At 39.5% G+C, this 19938-nt stretch overlaps 1 protein-coding gene across 2 annotated transcripts in view; it reads left to right on the top strand.

The window, feature by feature from the left end:
* Positions 1–19938, top strand: part of AP1S3 (adaptor related protein complex 1 subunit sigma 3) — a 53619-nt gene that overhangs the window by 10815 nt on the left and 22866 nt on the right. Inside the window, exons 2-5 of one of the 2 annotated variants that reach the window (XM_074963932.1) lie at positions 2872–3050; positions 4590–4698; positions 5638–5775; positions 6980–10960. In XM_074963932.1, coding sequence (XP_074820033.1) covers positions 2872–3050; positions 4590–4698; positions 5638–5775; positions 6980–7015 — 462 coding nt within the window. In that variant the 3' untranslated portion in view covers positions 7016–10960. Of the gene's footprint in view, positions 1–2871; positions 3051–4589; positions 4699–5637; positions 5776–6979; positions 10961–19938 lie in introns of those variants that run through there. The other variant, XM_074963931.1, reaches the window with a different exon arrangement.

Here is a 19938-nt window from a genome sequence, read left to right on the forward strand (position 1 = left end):
CTATGAGTCGCCAATGTGATATGGCTGTGAAAAAAGCTAATGTAGTCTTGGGATGCATCAGGCGAGGTATTTCCAGTAGAGATAGGAGGTGTTAGTACTGTTATACAAGGCACTGGTGAGACCTCATCTGGAATATTGTGTGCAGTTCTGGTCTCCCATGTTTAAGAAGGATTAATTCAAACTGGAACAGGTACAGAGAAGGACTACTAGGATAATTCAAGGAATGGAAAACCTGCCTTATGAAAGGAGACTCAAGGAGCTTGGCTTGTTTAGCCTAACCAAAAGAAGGTTGAGGGGAGATATGATTGCTCTCTATAAATATATCATAGGGATAAATACCGGAGAGGGAAAGGAATTATTTAAGCTCAGTACCAATGTGGACACAAGAACAAATGGATATAAACTTGCCATCGGGAAGTTTAGACTTGAAATTAGATGAAGGTTTCTAATCATCAGAGGAATGAAGTTCTGGAATAGCCTTCCAAGGGAAGCAGTGGGGGCAAAGGACCTATCTGGCTTCAAGATTAAACTCGATAAGTTTATGGAGGAGAAGGTATGATGGGATAACATGATTTTGGCAATTAATTGATCTTTAACTATTCATGGTAAATAGGCCCAATAGCCTGTGATGGGATATTAGATGGGGTGGGATCTGAGTTTCTACAGAGAATTCTTTCCTGGGTATCTGGCTGGTGAATCTTGCTCAGGGTTTGCCTTATCAATTGGCTGAATAAGAAGTAGGTCTGAGTGGACTTGTAGGCTCTAAAGTTTTCCATTTTTTTGTTATGTAACAGTGCAGTTATGTAACAAAAAAAATCTACATTTGGAAGTTACACTTTCACGATAAAGAAATTGCACTACAGTATTTGTATGAGGTGAATTGAAAAATACTATTATCATTTTTCCAGTGCAAATATTTGTAGTAAAAATAATATAAAGTGAGCACTGTACACTTTGTATTCTGTGTTGTAATAGAAATTAATATATTTGAAAATGAAAAAAAGTCCAAAATATTTAATAAATTTCAATTGGTATTCTATTGTTTAACAGTGTGATTATATTAATCACAATATTTTAAATTGAAGTTAATTTTTTGAGTTAATCGTGTGACTTAACTGCAATTAATTGACAGCCCTAGTTTAGATCTGACTCTGACTGCCCTCCCTTACAATAAGTAGAACTCATGAGTAATCCCACTGAAATCAATGAGACTGTTTACACAGTAAGGTACTGTGATGGGTTCAGTCACAGAGATCCTCTTGGGACTGTCACCTGTGTGCTGAAATTATCTCTGAGCCCATTTTCCCTGTCATCTTGGGACTCCAGAACCCTGCCTTGTTGAGCCAGACATGCTAGCCTGCTGCAACACAGACCCAGGGTCTGGTCCATGCCCACAAAGCAGCAGACTTTAACTAAAAACAGCTCAGCAGGTTACCTGTCTCCAGCACCCAGACACCCAGCTCCCAATGGGATCCAAACGCCAAATAAATCCATTTTACTCTGTATAAAGCTTATACAGGGTAAATTCATAAATTGTTCACCCTCCATATCACTGATAGAGAGAGATGCACAGTTGTTTGCTCCCCCAGGTATTAACCACCCACTCTGGGTTTATTAATAAATAAGTGATTTTATTAAGTGTAAAAAGTAGGATTTAAGTGGTTTCAAGTAGTAACAGTCAGAACAAGGCAAGTCACAAAGTAAAATAAAACAAAACACTCAAGTCAGCCTAATACATTAAGAAACCGATTACAGGTTATATCTCACCCTCAGAGATGTTCCAATAAGCTTCTTTCGCAGACTAGACTCCTTCCTTGTCTGGGCCTAGTCCTTTCCCCGGTAAAGTCTTTGTTAGATATTGCAGACATCTCAGGTGGTAAGGAACAATGATTGCCATGAGGGTTTGAAAATGCTGTATGTAAGAACCTGAAACTAGAAACAATGCAGGTAAGTAGGGGTTTTCTCATGACTGGCAGCCCCTTTTGTCCTGCTCCACTCCCTTCTATAGCTTTGGCACAAGGTGGGAATCTTTTGTCTCTGCTTGTTCCGACCCCCACCTTTTAAATGGAAAAATACCAGATTTAAGATGGATTTCATCCCCATGCCCAAGTCTTTCTTTAAGTACCCAAACAGAGAAGAATGGTTGGAATAGCACAGACTCTCATTATTTTGTCCACCAATTAGGCCTAATATCTGACACCCCAATTTTTGTTCATTAATTTCCGGACCCACATTTTCTTGTCTGCCAAGCATGATCGTAACACAGTCCTTGAGTTATATCAGTGGGCCTTTCTGTTTAGATTAATTTTAGTCTGTCTCCCTTTCATACCTTTTCCCATCAACATTTGTTGTTATAGGTTATTCTGACAACTTATGAATTTTTACATACTTTTTACAGTTGAGCTCAGAATTAGGGTAAATTTGTAGGCTCAATTATCAGAATATTCCTTCCCTCTAATTAGGAGAGGGGTGGGACTGTACTAGTGCCTTGGCACATCTGAAATATTCTAATATATATCCGGGTATCTTTCATTATATAATGCACAAAACTCTCAGAGATATTTAGATTAGCCCTTAAAACCTCTTGATAAAATAAAAATCATGCATTTGATTGCGTCTTCATTTCTTTCATATACTTAAGTGAGGAATGTGTTTTACTAGGGCAGACATTAGATGTGTACGGTAATAAGGAAATTCTTGAGAGCTTAGGTGCCATAGGCATTATATTGGTCCTCTGCACATGGGTGAATTGTTCTTTTGCCAGTTGCCATGTTCCTTTATAATAAAGTAAAGAATGGCAGTTGAATTGCTGCTTCCTGGAAAAACAATTGCATGTAACCTGGTATTAACATGTTGCTTTGTTTACTCTAGATACGCTTTATACTGCTGTTCAGCCGACAAGGGAAATTAAGACTTCAGAAGTGGTACATAACGTTACCTGACAAAGAGAGGAAAAAGATCACACGGGAAATTGTTCAGATTATTCTGGCTCGCAGTCAAAAGATGAGCAGTTTTGTCAACTGGAAAGACCTAAAGCTAGTTTACAAAAGGTGTGAGTAGTTTTATAAGAATAAAGTGTGTGTGTGTGTGTGTGTGTGTGTGTGTGGTATGTGTAGAGAGAGACACACACAGATCTCCCCACCCCCCATCTTATAAATGCTACTAGGACGAAACACATGAGGAACAATGAGTGCCATGAGGGTTTGAAAATGCTGTATGTAAGAGCCTGAAACTAGGAATAATGCAGGTTGATTTTAAACAAAATCAGCTTGCCTTTTCCCCATTCCATAAATTGACACAGTAAATTGCCATTAGAAAAATACTGGTATTGCTTACCACTGAAGAAAAATGATTGACTTGATTGACAGTTTAAATGATAGAAGATGCTATGCCTAGCTAATCTTGCTAATTTAAAGGTATTGTGCTGAAAAGCATGTTGTGCTTTGTCAGTGTATTGCAAGGTTACACGCACGGTATGGAGGAGCCTTCTGCCAAATCATATCTTTGAAGTATTTACCATTCTGGAACTTGTATCTTCCCCAGGTATATGAGCCTTAGTGATAACAGGCTTATCCCTGCCTTTATAGTTACAAGGGAGAAATGAAGGCCCTAAAACAGAAGTCCACTCTTATTCAACAGAGCACTAAAAATAAGTATGTTCTTAAGAGCTGCTTTGAAAAGGGATAGACGGACACAGGTTTAGATGCTTTGCTGAAATGGTGCTCTAGCCACTACCCTGGGAAGAATGCTCAGGTGGTTATTCTCCCCCCCGCCCCCCCATGAAGCTGGATTAACTAAATATAAAACTCTGCTACCAATCAGTAGAAAGAATTGATCAGCATGAGTAGTTACATGTAATCTGTTTCTTGAAATATATATAAATTACCCTATTAACCATTTGGTAGCCTGAATAGTGGCCCAAATGTTTGTTCTTTCTGTGCATATTTTTTTTAAAGCACAAAATTATTCTACATTCCAAAACAATACACCTACAGTAGGGGCTACTGCAGCATTTGGGGAGAGTTTTGTCCCTTACCAGTTGTTGTTTTTATGTGTAGTCCTGAAACTTAAACATTGAAGAGGTATTCAACAAATCCGCTCAGCTTTTTTACAAAAAGAATAATTCTTTCCTGTTATTAATATATTCCTTTTAAAATAAAGGTGCTGACAAAGGAAAATCAATTCACCTGTTAAGCCACAGCTGCACTAGAGAGTTCACAGCAGCAGAGTTGTACCAGTGCAGCTGCACCACCATCAGCTCTCTGATGTAACTGCTCTAAGCCAGTGGGAGAGAGCTCTCCCGTCAGCTTAACTGCTCCAGCCCCATGAGCAGCTGTAGCTATGTCGGCAGGAGAAGCTCTCACAATGACCTGCGCTTAGGGCAGTATGACTTATGATGCTAAGGGCGGATGGCTTTTTCCCACCCCTGAGCAACATAAATTATACCACAGTGAGTGCTAGTGTAGACGTAGCCGTACTGTAGCGAACAGACTTGCATAGGCAGGGATATGAACCAAATTATTTCTGTGATTGAGTTATTACTTCAGGTTTTACCAAGCACTAACCCATTTTCATTTTTATTTTTGTAGGTATGCTAGTTTATATTTTTGCTGTGCAACAGAAGACCAGGATAATGAGCTGCTGACACTGGAGGTTGTTCATCGTTATGTAGAACTACTGGACAGGTATTTTGGAAATGTAAGTTTCCTTTTCTTCCTTAAGTTAGTTATGACGATTTTTGCCCTTTAGTTGTTTACCACAAAGTCAGGAGTGAAAATCTCTGTAGCTGCTCTTACTCATCCTTTCCCTCTGCCTTGCTTGCACCATGTCCACACATCCAGCATTAGGTGGATGTGACAGTAAAATAGTGCCCAGGCTATTATAAGCAGTTAACGTCCCATAATATGCCCGTCCCAAAAGAGAAGCCAATCCTGACATTTCACATGCCACTTCTCTTTCCAGGGGAGATGATATCTAGAAAGTTTGGGAAAAATCAGCAAAAGAATTTTAAAATGGTGGGGTGAGAGGGGAGGATTGTTTTTTGTTTTGTTTTAAATTTTCAAAAACGACCTGACTTTTTTTAGCTCATATCAAGCAACAAAAAACATTGCATGAAGGCAAGAGATCAGCAGGGTCGTGGTGGTTGTGGGGGGCATAATGAGGGTGATATGAGCCAGGGGACATGGAGATGGTCCATTGGAGGCATTAGGTGCTACAGGAGACCCCCTTTTATGAATGTTTTCTACCATGTTCTCTTGAGCAGTTGATTTATCTGACTCCTCCTTAACATAAGTCATTGTGCTGTGTCTTCCATTGTCTTTTTGTTTTTGGTCTGTCAGAGACTGTAAGATGTTTGGGGCAGGGAATATGTCTTACTCCATGAAACGACTTTTTATAAGTATTCTGTAACAGAGTGTTTAAACAAATCTGTTTATACTTGGTCTCTGTGCAGAGAAGAATATGATTTCACTAGAGCTGAAGTTGTGATATCATTTAATATTCGTATTTCTATTTCTTTCTTTACTGTCTGCCACAAGAGTGCATACGTTGAATAGGTTTGGCAATCTGTATGCTCTAGGAATGCTAATACATATAATTCTATAATATTGTGCCTAAATGTGTATTTTGCTTCATCAGGTGTGCGAGCTGGATATTATCTTTAATTTTGAAAAGGCTTATTTTATTCTTGATGAGTTTATAATGGGTGGAGAAATACAAGAAACATCAAAGAAATCAGCAGTGAAAGCCATAGAAGATTCTGATATGTTACAAGAGGTAAGGCAGAGGCAGACAGCAGAGGCGCACACCTCACTACAGTTGTTTTGTCTGACAGGACTAGTGTTTGATATCCCAACATGTCTGAAGTTTAGTACTATGAGGTACAAAATGTATAATTACAAAAGGTGGCAACATATAATACTCTTAGTTCAACCCTCTGGCATCCTGTGATATGGTGTTAAGTTATTCATATGCTATCCCTGGCTACTTTGCAAGGAGAATGGTTGTTAATCAGTCATGTCAGTTGCTAGATATTAGACACTGCATTAAGGATTTGTTTTATATAATTTTTAAATGATGTTTAACACGTCAAGGTAGAGAGCCTGAATGTTTAAGTTTATTTGGTTTTTTTTTTAAATTGTTTCACTAATAAATTGACAGATGACCTACATGGTCATATCAAAATCAGCACAAGTATGTGCTGGTAACCTCCACTTTGCCCACAACTAGACCACGTAATGGTTCCTACAAGGAATAGGTGTGAGACTTGTATTCAAAAACCTGCAGGAATGAACTTCATTTTCTTACATTGTAAATTATCTGAGGAGCCGAGAATGGTAAGAACTGGCAAACGCTATGGGTGATTCTGTTTTCAGGATGATCATTAGCGTGGAAAAAATGAGGCTGGTAGAACTAGTTAGGGAAATACTAAGTGAATAGGCCCTTTGCAGTTTTTTCCCTGCCGGCTTTTTTCAGTACAAGCTGGTATTTGCACATGCTCATGGGGTAACAGGGTGAAACAGCAGGAGAGGGTTGAGTGGCCTGTGCATAACTCAGCATGGATTGAAAGGGGGTGGGGTGAGAGGCAAGGGGAAAGGCGTCTGCTTTGGTCAAAGGAAAAGCTTTTTTTTGTGTTTGAAGAATACTCTCTGCCCTGGAGCAAGGGCCTGAGGGAGGCATGGGCAAGACACTGGTTCTTTCCTGGGCTGTTGAGGAGCCCACCAGCTTGCAGTAGTGGCACGTACAAAAGGCCAGCTAGATATGGCAACTACATGTGCAAGTTAGATGTTCAGTCTAACTGGGTTTTAAAGTATTATTATTGTAGCTATTTAATTGATTAGTGTTTGTTCACAGGGCCTGGATCTGATGGAAATCAATAAAAAATTCCAACCCTGTTCAATGGGAACAGGTCAGGTCCTTACTGTATTTCGTAGTATTTTACAATCTGTAATACCTCACTTGCTATTTTTTTTTTTTCCAGACAATGGAGGAATATATGAACAAACCTGCATTTTAACTTTAAAATCTCCTGGAGGGACAGAGATGCTGCTTACTATCTGTAAAATTCACTTGTTGAAATTGCTTTTCTATGTGCCAGATCCTCTGAGAAATACCAAAAACCAATAACTAAAGGGATTTGTGTAGTAGTCAAAATGAAGGTCAGCTCCAGTAGTGTATATTGTTCTACATAGGAGTTTCTTAAAACTGTTATTACACTTAATCTAGCCACTATCCTCCTCCTAGACTTAAAAACTAGTTTTATACAATGGCTTTTAGCTATGAACTTTTTCAGTCTCAGAAAATATTTGCAAAAGATATTTATACTAGTTTTGATCCATCACTGATTGCATCAGTATACTTTTGTAATAGTATATTTTTTGAATGTAATGATTATTCTGGTCTAATACTAATAATTTTTCTTAAAAGCTGAGTTGTTTTTTTTATGGAGTCTGCTTTGAAGACGTGTTAACACTTAAAATGCATATGCATCTCTTCAGCTCACCCTCTCCTGCCACTTCCTAGTAGGAGTACTATCTTCCTTCTACCACCGGCTCTTCCACCCAATAAAAGGAGAGCTCTTCCACCCCCTAAGCACACCACCTCCACTTAGTACTAGAAGCCCACATTCCTAGTCTAAGTAGGATTCTGTGATCTTCTATGCCCTTCATGTTTCTATGTGGCTGTTAGAGCCCTCTCTGCTGTTATGTTCTGATGGCTTATTTATTTCCATGTTTTTCCCCCACCCCAGCCTGACCTTCTGGTATAACCTTCCCCCTTGTTAGATCCTCGGACCAAAGAAGAGACTGACTGATAGACCCCACTGGGAGGGCAGGTCTTGAGAGGGAGAGATTAGTCCTGGCAAGAGGGACTGTTGGTGTCTGGTGGAATTTACTCCTCCCTCGAGTACCAGCTTACTATACCTTTTAGTGTCCAGAAATGGCTACTCCTCTCCAGCACAGTCCCCTGAAAACTAGCCTGTCCAAAGTTGACATACACATAGAGATTAGCCTGTTTCTTAAAAGTTGCAAGTGGCCTAATGTTGATAAGAATGGACACTATAATAAACCCCATTGTAATTTTGCAGACTACACAAAGATGGAAGAGACCAAGAATAACAAGAGAGATGAGAAGAATCAAATATTTGGACTAACTTTATAATAATGTTTTGATAAAGCATTTCAGGAGAGGGGAAAAAAATAGCATGTTGCCTTGTCTAGTTTCCTTCCAATGATGTATTTTTTCCCTTTGGGTTGATCTTGAGTGCTTTGACCTGTCTGTAGTTTGACTGAACTCTCATCACTTGAGTGATTATTTCATTCTAATAGGCTTCTAAGTTAAGAGACTTTTTCCTAGTTATTAAATTTTCTTTTCTCTATTTTATCACATTATTCCTCTCTAGAGCCTTTCCAAATTATGAAATTGTCTTCTATATAATTTAGGGAATTCTTTAATCTCTGTGTATTTGTCACCAAAAAGTACAGGTTTGATTTCCCCAATAATGTATGGTTTTTTTCTCCTTCACTTCTAATCTTCTTGGCACTATGGTAAAAGCCATATTTCAGTTCCTTTTTCATCATTAAACTTCTTGAATTATTATTCTAAATATTTCACTGCTACCCCCTTCAGAGTCTATTTGTATCTTACTGGTTTTCTAAATACTTTGACATACAGCACCAACTTTGTTAATTACCAGCCCACTTCTTTTCTGTCTGTTATCTAATTTGTTAGTCAAACTTGTGATTAGTCAGTTGGTAGTATCATACTGCTCACTTGTTCATTACTGTAGCCATCTGTTTTCTCCATATTGATGTCAAAGTGATACTTCCAATACCATGGAAAAAATGAAAACACTGAAGGCTTTAAATAGCTTCAGAACACTGGTTTTAACATTCAAGTACGTGAAACTGGGTGACTGCATATTATTTCATCGTGGTTTGAAATGCAGGAATTTAACAATAAATTCAGTATTTTTAAATCAGTTCATACTGTATACAGATCTTTTAAAATACTGGCTATTCAGATTAAGTGACTTTAACTTTGAATCATAATTAGTTTCCTTTCTTCTCACTTATTTTATGCCAATTTGTGATACTCTTACTCACATTGATTAGTACTTTATTCCTCAAGCAGTCTCAGTGAGATCAAATGGAGCAGCTAAATGGCTAAGATACTCTTACACTGATTCAGTAATATCAAAATCTGGCCCTTATGGTCATTCTAAGAAGGAACATAAGGCTTCACCTACTGCTTTACTTTATCCCGTGTAGCAATAATAATAAGAGACCTGGAGGGATGCTTATGAAGAAGTATTAATCTCACTAGTAGAGAGTTAGGTGCTTGTATAGCCCATATCATCATCATATCTGAGTTAAATAATGTGGCCCAAATTCTCTGCCATGCCCAGTTTGGGGGACTGCAAGAAGGCTGTTTGTGGCTCCCTTACTGTCAGGTTGCATCTACCCTAGACATGCTATAGACACTGCATAGATTAGCACTTCATGAGGTGCTGGGGTTTATGCTAGCTAACTGCAGCTCCCCAAGGGGCCAGCTGAGGGTTGCTGAAGTGCAGTGTGCTCCAGCCTCAGTCCCTTCCCACCAATATACCCTGTACACAAGGCCTACAGAGTGGGAACAATAGAGGCTGCAAATGCCTAGCTCTCTGGCCTGCTGTGAACTCATCAGCAGATGGAAACCAGCTACTTTCCACTGGTGCTAGGAGCCGAACTTTGTCCACATGGTGTGGCTAAGTAATGATTAATGGGGAGGCACAAGTCTACAGCTATCAGCATATGAAGGTTTTAAACAACAAAGAGGACGAGACCCTATTTAGAATGGTATAGGTGGGTTACAACTGGATGGAATTGGAACACGTTATTTTTCAGAAGGATTATGGAACGTTAGATTTATTTCACTTTCTGTACAGTGTCAGTAACTCAGATGACTTAATTCATATTGTTACATAATAGCAAAAAATCCCAAATACATTGTAGAATCACTTTTAGGCCCTATGCTGCAATGCTTTGTGGGTAGGGGTGTCCCTCTTCCTACAGAGAGCCCCACTTCAAAGGGACCCTATACAGATGCAGGGACTGGGCTGCACTCAGTGTATTGCAGGGTTGGAGCCTTAATATCTCGTATTAGATTTGATCTTGGTTATTCTTAAAATAGCCAAGGTACAAAATTACAACTGTCTTAGTGTTGCCCAATTTGACAGTATTGGTAGTTACCCTACTAAATTTCAATCTCTCTGTACGTTCCATCCAATAGAAAATGTCCGATTTAAACTTTACTAAGTCTATGAGAGACTGTTTGGTGTCATTACTGACTGATTATCAAACAGTTATCAATAAAACAGGAGATAAGTAATACAAATACTGCTTGTAATAACCAGCCTAAATACCAAGATAAAATGCAGTTATCTGAATTCTCCATACTGAAGAGCTTAGCGCTCATATAGCTTCAAAATAACCATTCAACACGGGCATGTTTTAGCATAGATTTCTTTCTTTGCTGTTGCTGGCTGTGTTGACTATAAGCTTTTCCATTTTCTTATTAGCATTCTCTGCCTGTGGGATTCTTCCTGTGATCTGTTCACCTACCAGTGGTGACAGGGCTGGTTCTCTGCTATGCAGCTAATTGTGACTGGTGGGTTGGGGCATCAATGAGTGTAGCAGGGCAGTTAGAGTTAGATATCAATAACAGATATATTTCCGTATTAACAACTGACAATTAAATGCAATTGGGTGCGGGGGAGGGTGCCCAAGTATTGCAAGACCTCATGAAATCTCATGGATTCTTATTAGTTGTCACTGAATTTGTGGTTGGTATTTTGTTCCTCAGTTTCTAGCTCATTGAAGTATATTGACTGTTTACACATATCTGGGTGGGAATCACCTTGATAGGCTACTTCCTACAAAGCATGTGTTTAACAAAAGGCCCTTTCAAATGGAGCTGCACCCCCCCCCCCCCGCAAAAAAAAGAAAAAGGCTATGTGAAACAAAGTCTATGAAATGTGTACTCTTTTAAAAAAACAACCAACAACCAGGAGGGAAAATATTTAATGTTTGGGTCCAGTTTTGGCTTTTGAAAATATTTGTTGGCGAGATGAGTATGAGGACTGAATTAATGGTTGGTTATTTATTTTATGGTCCTTCCAACAGGAAATGTATGGCTGAGCACTATCTTGTATAGAAGAAATACAACACAATAAGGAGATCAGAGGGTGGGGGAGAAATGATTTATGAAGAAAGAATAAAAGCTAAATACTGTAGCTGAGATTTTCAGAGCTGCCCTATGTGATTTAGATGCACCATTCTCATTGAAAATAATAGGACTGAAAACAATTCTTCAGGAGCAAAAATCCCCTGCCTATGCTGGTCATTAAAATTCTACTAGTCTTCAACAAATATGTTTTGAATTTTTTTTTAAAGCACAGCTTCAGATGCTAGTGGAGATTTGGGGGCTCTGCATGAGCACAGGGATCCACCCAGCTGGAGCTCATTACAAAGTGAATGCCTGACATGGGGTGGGGGAAAGGGGGCTAACTGCTGCCAGAAATCTGTGAGGTAGAACCAGGTAAAAAGCATCTTTCTGGAAAGAAAATGTGGAGAATTTGGCAACCTTTACTGAATTCAATAGTGTATGTTTTCTTTAGCAATATCATGTATAAATAAAGTCCAGTTGTTGTATTAAATGACTTTTGATAAAGGAAATTTTTATAAGGTCGAGGTTGAAATATATCAATGGAAGCGAAATAAAGAATGAATTGCTGCATTGCACAGAAACTTGCTGTCATGGAAACCTATTGACTCAGACTATGACTAATGGGATCCAGGCTAAAAGAAATGATGTAACTATTCAGCAAACCCTAAAAAAGACCAATGTTTATGATGATACAATGAAGTTACATTTATTCTAAATTCCACTGGCTTATCTATTAAAAGAAAGAAGGATAACAGCTTTCATAACAGGATGTTTTAATATACAAAAAATTAAAAAAGTTAGAAAACAAGAATTTCCAACAAAATCATTTCTGTATTTGATCTTTATAAAAAAGACATGTTCATACACACAGGACAGATCCTCAGCTGGTATAAATTGTTCCACTGAAATTAACAGAGCTATGACAATTTACAGCAGCTGGAGATCTGCCCCTTACTAGAGCTAACAGCATAGGTGACCCCTTTAAGTAGAGCTGATGTCTTTCTAGTAACAAGCTCCATCTCTGCTACTTGACCCCGAACATTTCAACATACATAAGCTCATACTGAGTACTCAGTTACACCTGTATCAATCCAGGTATTGATATTTTCCACTGAATGCATCCGATGAAGTGAGCTGTAGCTCACGAAAGCTTATGCTCTAATAAATTTGTTAGTCTCTAAGGTGCTACAAGTACTCCTTTTCTTTTTGCGAATCCAGCAAGAATTACTTTCCGCTAATGCTGGATAAAGGAGAGTTATTGAGAGGCTAAAGCATTTGAAATATATTAACAGGTGAGTCAGTTTATAATCCCAAATGGTGATACTGATGTAATAAATAGCCAGTTTCCCAAAAGTCTTTTCAGGGTTCCCAGATTGTCTCTAATGAACTCCACTTTGCATCTGGTACACTTCCCTGTAAGAGGCCAACTAGTCCAGAGATGAAGGCTCTTTGAATCCATTCTTCTAGCTTCTCACAGAAAACAAGCTGATAGTGTCACTACCCAGGTGGGCTTTTCCTTGGATGACAGGTTGAGGAGGAATGCTTTTTGAATCTTTGACCTCCAATCATCACACACAATGACCAAATGTTTTGAAATGAGCACTTCTCTGTTAAAGTTCTTCATTTGTATTCCACAAGACTTCTTTCTCCTTTGATGGGGTTATTTAACTACAGGAGTAAACACAATGTAAATTTTTACTACTATACTACATTATAACAGGATATAGATTTAAGTGAAAACAATGCAAATAACATCTCACTAGTTTTCATGAAGTTTAAACACCAAATATACTCTTATGAATGTAACAATCACTTTGATCTATATTATACACAAGTGAATTGGCTTTGGCATGAGCTGGCATCTGGCCTGTCACAGTCACACTTATTACTTTGAAGAGGTTGGAAAAGGGTCCTGGGAGAACAGTGTGCTGGGGAGTAGCGCTGAAGGAAATAAACAAAAGAAGATCTCAGTTCAGGAACTTTCCATGAGAAGAGCTAAAACAAGAGTGCCAGGTGAGGCTGTAAAATGATTGCTGATTATGGAATCAAGACAGAATATTTCCAGGAAATATTGTCCATGACTAAGGGATAACAGGGATTCTGGTCTTTGGAGTAGGGCTCTCACAATCCGTTTCCTGCTGGCTTTAGTGGATGCTGTTCCCTCCCATCATGTCTCTTGCAATTGATGGGATAAATTTAAACTTGTGGAACTGATATTTTGGCCTTATCCAAAACACTAGGTAAAGAATGGATTGTAAATCTACTGCTGTCAGAAAAGTGAGTGTGTGCAGAGGACTGAATGAAACATGAGAAAACAGATTTAAAAGGTAACAAACAAAAGAGCAAGTCATTTTAATGGCTTCCCAACTGGATTACGCTGGGGAAAATATGACAAAGTTTAGGATAACAGCACTGTCCCAATAAAGCTGAAAAATAATCAAAGCAAACCTAATCTGGTTGTACTCTGAAACAGCATTCTAAAGATAGCATTGTGGGATTCTGTGCTTAATGTCTGATTTCCATGTAATATGCACAGTGTTGAAGTATAAAGAGATTTCTGTGCCTGCCCCCCCACCATCCAAAAGCCCCAACCCTGCAAACTTACCCTAGGAGCTGATATTCAAGCCATGTTCACTGTTGGCTAACTAATAGCGCTGGTTAGACAAGGGAGATGAAGAATAAATTGTTGGAAAACCAAAAATGCAATTCTAGAAAAATTCTTCTCCTCCTCCATTTTCTAGCTATATCTAACTGCTAATAACAGCCTGGCAGTAAGGCCAATCTCTTCAGTATAGGCTTACCTTTAAACATATGAGTAGCCCAGCTGACTTTGATGGGAATTAATGCAGGCTTGAAGTTAAACGTGATTATGTGCTTGGTTGAACTGGGGCCTTGGAATTTAGGTCCATCATTTGATGTGTGAGGCAGCAGACTTCAGTTCACTCTCCCATAAGTGTTGATTTTAGAGTGATAGGAGTAAAAGTTTACTTAGAATTAAGCAGGTAAAATAGTGAATACAGGGCATAGATTTGTTTAGACAGTTCCATGGTCATTTTTTTCCTGAACATAAGGCAGGAGAACTGTTTGCAGCAGCAATAGCCTGGGGAGTTGATTGCGGGGAGGGGAAGAAAGCTAAAGCTTTAAAAGTGGCTGTATTTTTGAGTGATACAGTAGGTAAAGTGAGACATGGTCAAGGCAATGATAAGCAACCCATAGCTAGTCAAATAAATAAAGGCAGAGGCTTCCTAAAGCTAGGATGCAGTATAGCAATGCTGAAGCTCTTTTCATAGCCAGGTGTTTTAAATGAAATCAAGGCTTTGTGCAGCCAAAGTTTAAAACATCTCATCCATTTCTGGTAACCTCTTTTTAGAAAATACAAGGGGAAATCTATGGTATTTTCTGGTGAACTTTCCCCTTCTGCACAGGGCTGGTCTGGCTCCTGTGACTGGAAGGGCTAAGTTAAAAGATTCTCTAGAGCACAGTCCTTCTGGGGATTCAGTAAAGCACTCCAGTTGAGCTCAGTCATGTTTTCCTTTGCATTGGGACCCTGGCGATCCCTGCACTGCGGCAAGCAGCAGTGGGAATTACCATGCTTGAAGATCAGGGAGAGACGCAACCTTCTTCCTGCATCCCCACTCCCTGCAGCAGATATTTGTTTCCTTCTGCTGTGGGGAATGGAGATTGCACACGGAAGTCAAAGCAGGAGCAACGTTGTCTCTGAATGACAGTCCTGGTGGAGAAGTGGGGTTCAGCACCAGGACAGCTCCCTATGAGTGTGGCCCACTTCATTTTACTATGCTAGATACCTCAGTTCAAGGAAGAAGTCATCCTTGCCACCGAAAGCTTGCTGACTTACTTCAGCCATGCCCCCAACAAAGTGTGTGTGTGAATAGCAACAAGAGAGCTGTGATGTGTCACGAGAGATGAGACAGGGCCCAGATTGTGTGACTGCTCAGTGAAGGCTAGTCCACAGAATGAAGGAGTGACGGCTGTTCTTGATTTAATAATCAAATGTCTTAAGCAGCTAATGTCTAGTCAGCACTACAGAAGAAGTAGACTCACTAGAAGGAGGTATTTGACTAAAGAGAGGCCCTGGCCTTGTGGTGAAGCTCTGGAGGGGCGGTTCATGAGTAGAAATTTAACTCCTGCTCCCTTCGTTTTGCAAAGTGATGTCCGATCAGCCACAAAACAAGCAAAGCTGGGATATCACCAATCATAAAAAACAATAACACTTCTGCTTAGGGGAGATGTTGGAGCTAATTCTGTGGTACACCAGCACTCCCCTCTTCCCTGGTCACATGGCAAGGAGAAAGCAAAGCCTGATCTCCTGGGGCTGGTGCTAATCCCCAGAAGCAGCAAGTTCTTCCTTAGCAACAGACCTCTGGAGGCATCCGCTTTCAGGGTTCAACAAGTTTCCCCACCACCTGGGATGGGAGAAGCAAAGGAGAACCTGTCCCAGGAACAGCAATGGTGGGGGGGAAGGGAGAGGTCCCATCCAGGGACACCAACCTTCACAGCCCTTGGAGGTGAGTGAGCTCAACAGGGAACTAAGGATGACTTTTATTTGTTAGCATATTGTTTTCTCCAATCTCCTCCTGCTTCCCCCCACCCTCCTAAGTCCTTCCTTGGCTGGTCTCCCTCTCTGCCCTCCATGTTCCTTTCCATCCTCCCTCTTCCTCTTCAGTCATTCTCTCCCCCCGCCCCCAAGTCCTACTTACTCCCTCCCTCTGTCATTTCCTACTCAGTCCGCTCCCCCACCAGAAAAAAATAAAGATCTGGAATCAAGTATGCATGTGCCCCTCCTCCCTCTGATTGCTTGGTTTGTATACTTACCCCTTTCCTTTGCCCTCCTAGAGATTAAACGTTTTATCTCTTTCACCTGTAAATTCTGGGAAGGGGCTTGCCCTTCTGAGTTTTCACGCTTCCTAGTATGGTTCCCAACCTCTGATACCGTATTATGAGTAATCATGGAATCCAGTCTACTTCACAGGCATACAATGAGATGATTAACCTTTTAGTTATCAGATTAGCACTTCGTGCAAAGCATATGTTAGGTGAACGGGCCGATGGTTTCATGATTTGATGCTTAATCACACTTTTTAAGTACCAAGTACATGGTTAAAATTAAGCACATGCTGATCTGGGACCAAGTCAGTGACCTATTTGGTTTTTATTTTCCTTTGGGATTGCCATTACTAAAGCATTAGTGGAGACTCTAGTGTCCATGGTTATGACAGAAACCTCCAGGGAAAAGCCTCATATCCTTTCGGAGTGAGAAAACAGCACATTGACCTCTAGGGATACAAGTGCTCCAAATGCTGCTAGGAAAATAGCATTGTAGAAAATCTATGAGAGGATGGCACTAAGAATGAAGTTAGTGCTTAAAAGGTCAGCTTGTAAAAGCATCTCTGCTAAGTGACCAAAAGACTGGGGGAGGTGTGCATCAGTTTTGTTAAACAACAACTCTTGGTTCTGATGCCATGTTTTCTGCACTGAGTATTAAACACATCCTGATACTGCCATGTGGTTGGGCAATTATCCTTGGTTCTTGCATTTAAACACTAATGCAATTAACCTGAGCAAGAAACACTGGAGACAGACTAATGCAGGAAAAAGCAAATGTGTGCATATCAGGGCATTTGCGTTCTGTTACAGAATGTGACCGTTAGTGTACCACTTAACTTCTCAGTGCCATACTGCCTTTTCAGACCTTCTCTGATCTTTCCAAACCTATTTGACTCCCTCTGAAGAGACTGAGCCAGTAATTCCAGTACTCCTGCTTCTAGCATAACTGTTCTGAGGAACTGGTGAATTGCTGTTTATAAGCAATACTACCTTCAAGGCAACCCTGAAATACAACTAAATTCATCTTTCAGACAGAAGCTCTCTCTTCTCGCCTCCCACCCCGCATTACAGTTACATGTCTGAAGAAAAGGGGAAAGCTTTCTAGTTGTGAAGGACTGTCTAAGGGAGCTGGGGCTCAAATTATCTTAGTGAGGCTGAGGCTCAAATGTGGTGGATACACGCTCTGTTTTCAGACAATTTGAAGTCAGACAACACAGAATCCTATATAAAGGCTGAATCTCATTTGTTTCTCTTTCCACGGCTTTATCATCTTTGTATGCAAAACGCCCCCACTCTTATTCAGGAAAGCAAGCCTTTCTGGCAGAAGAATCTGCATCTTACATATGCTGTTCTTTGCAGTACCAGTTTTGCTGCTGACTTTTGATGGAAACAGGATCAAAACCTAATGTTTGCACAAGAGGCTGAAGTAATGGTTGTGCATTCAACTGTAACTCCCATTTTTTGAGTTAATATTGCACTAGTGCAGGGTAGGTGTTTTGCATTTATTATGAAGCATTTGTTGATCCTTCATAATATTCTTGTAAGGGCTCCCTCACTTGTGTGTATTTTGAGCCTGTAGAACTACTTACTTGAAATCTGTGATACCTGGTATCCTGCAACCATCTTATGAAAATTCTTTATAAGCACACAGCGGTCACTATATTCTGCTTTCAGTCTTCCTTATATCAGTTTCTTCTGTTTGAGTTATTCTCCCTTGGAAGACACTGAACACTACTTAGAGATGAAGCATACACATGCAAAATATGTATGTGGGTTTTACCAAGGGGAATAATGCTATTTTGTAACAGCTACTGTGTAATTAGCCAGTTTTTGTGAGGAAAGATGTTTTATCAGCTGACACTTTAATAGAAAAGCAGTCTCCCACTCAAAAGACCAAACTAGATGTGTGTAGTCTTCTTTTGCTGGATTTTTTTTTCATGGCCACTCGGATGATATATGACCAAAGCAGTGATTGTTTGGGAGGAAGTTCAGGCTGTTTTGTTCCGGTGCCTTTTTTCCCCTTTCTTAATTAAACTTCATTTATTTATTTATTTATTGCCATTTCAGAAGAGTGGAGAGTTTGACGTCATGTGTTGATGAGTCACTGCTTTTAACAGGGCAGCCAGCAGAGATGGTGTACTCTGTGTGCACCAGCTGCTCTTAGTCATTCACAAAAAGATCAGAGAAAGCTCAAAGGACATGCCTGTGAATAATTAAATTTCTATTTTCATTATGAGGATGTGGTTGATTTATGGGAAGGATCTGTGCGAAGCCAGGTATTGACAAAGAGAATTTTCAGATAGTTCTCTGTTGATGCTTTTATAAATAGCTTCTGGGTTGTCATCTATGCCACGTGCAACTGTGCACGTGAGTTACCAGATTCATACAAAACAGATTATGTAACTTTTATCAGCACAGTTGTCTTGCTTGTAATGAGCACTTTATCCATACACATACTTGCTAAGAAAGAGCCACAGGATGAAGGTGTTGGGGGAAACTAGTAATTGTACTCTGTATGAAAAGAGATCAAAGGGTTTCTTTTAGCTGATAAATTGGGCTGGCCTAGACTAGAAAGTTAGGTTGACCTAGTTATGTTGCTTCGGGGTATGGACAAACTCAAACCCGTGAGAAATATAGTGAAGCTGACCTAAGCCTCAAAATAGACAGGGCTACATCAGTGGAAAAATTCTTCTATTAACCTAGCTACTGCCTCTCAGGGAGGTGGACTTACTACAGCAACAGAAGAACCCCTTTCCTCGCTGTAGTAAATGTCTGTGTGACAGTGACACAGCTTCAGTGCTGCCGCTGTAGTGTTTCTAATATAGACACACTCTGACTGGTATTTATAGCCTGCAGCCATACAACCTTGAGCTCTCAAACTAAGTAAGGTTGGTCAGATTTGTTTGTTGGAGGGCTCCCTTCCAAAAACACCCACAGGTGCTCCAGGAAGAGATGTTGCTCTCTGAGTTAATACTGAACCAATGCCCCAGTTATGGTTTTAGGGGGCACCATACTGCTTTCTGCTGGATGAGAGAGAAAGAGGAGGTGTTGACCACTTGTGATCATTAGAACCCATCCTATGGGGCTTCTTGGAAGAGTGGATAGAACTGTTATTCCAACCTGGTAAGAACATCCTGCATATCTAAATTCCACTGATGGTCCAACCATATATAGCATTATCCATCTCTTTGTCTTGTCTCTGGGTATTCAACAAGAGCTGGTGCATTACAATTGTAAGTAAAGTGATTCCTATACACTGACCTTACTGACTTCTTCGGGATGGTGGGAGTTGTATTGAAACTGAAACCAATCAAAACTCACTTTATTCTGAAGCGAGAGCAAAGGTCACTGAAGTTGAACAACAGGCTGGGTGAATTGAAACAAAAAGAACAATTCAAATAACTTATTATTATTTTAAATAAAAAAACCTTTATTTAAATAATTGGTTTTAAACTTTTTTCTTTTTCGCAGTTTTGATTTTTACTAAGGAGAGGTTGATTCTCATTGGTTGGTAACTATGACAACATGTTTAATTGCAACTAAATATAGTATTTATGCTACTTATTACTACTTTTTGCTAACTAGGAGGCTACATTGTATCTATATGCTTATTTAAGCAATTATATAGCTTAAAATACTTATTTGAATTTTTATGTTTACATGTTTATGTTAGAAAATAATGAGTGATGCATTTCTTACTAAATTAACATTTTACTTGTGATTTGGGTCAAGCTCTATTTGCATTAAAATTGGAATGCATTAAAAATGCACACTTTAAAAATCACCTTTAAATGGACTGATAAACTTCTGTATCAAAACATATTTAGCAGTAAAAATGAACTGATTTTATTAAAGGAGGCAGTATCTGTATTTAGCTAATTGAACTGATTT

The sequence above is a fragment of the Natator depressus genome, chromosome 9, assembly GCF_965152275.1.
Source record: "Natator depressus isolate rNatDep1 chromosome 9, rNatDep2.hap1, whole genome shotgun sequence".
Classification (NCBI taxonomy): Eukaryota; Metazoa; Chordata; order Testudines; family Cheloniidae; genus Natator; species Natator depressus.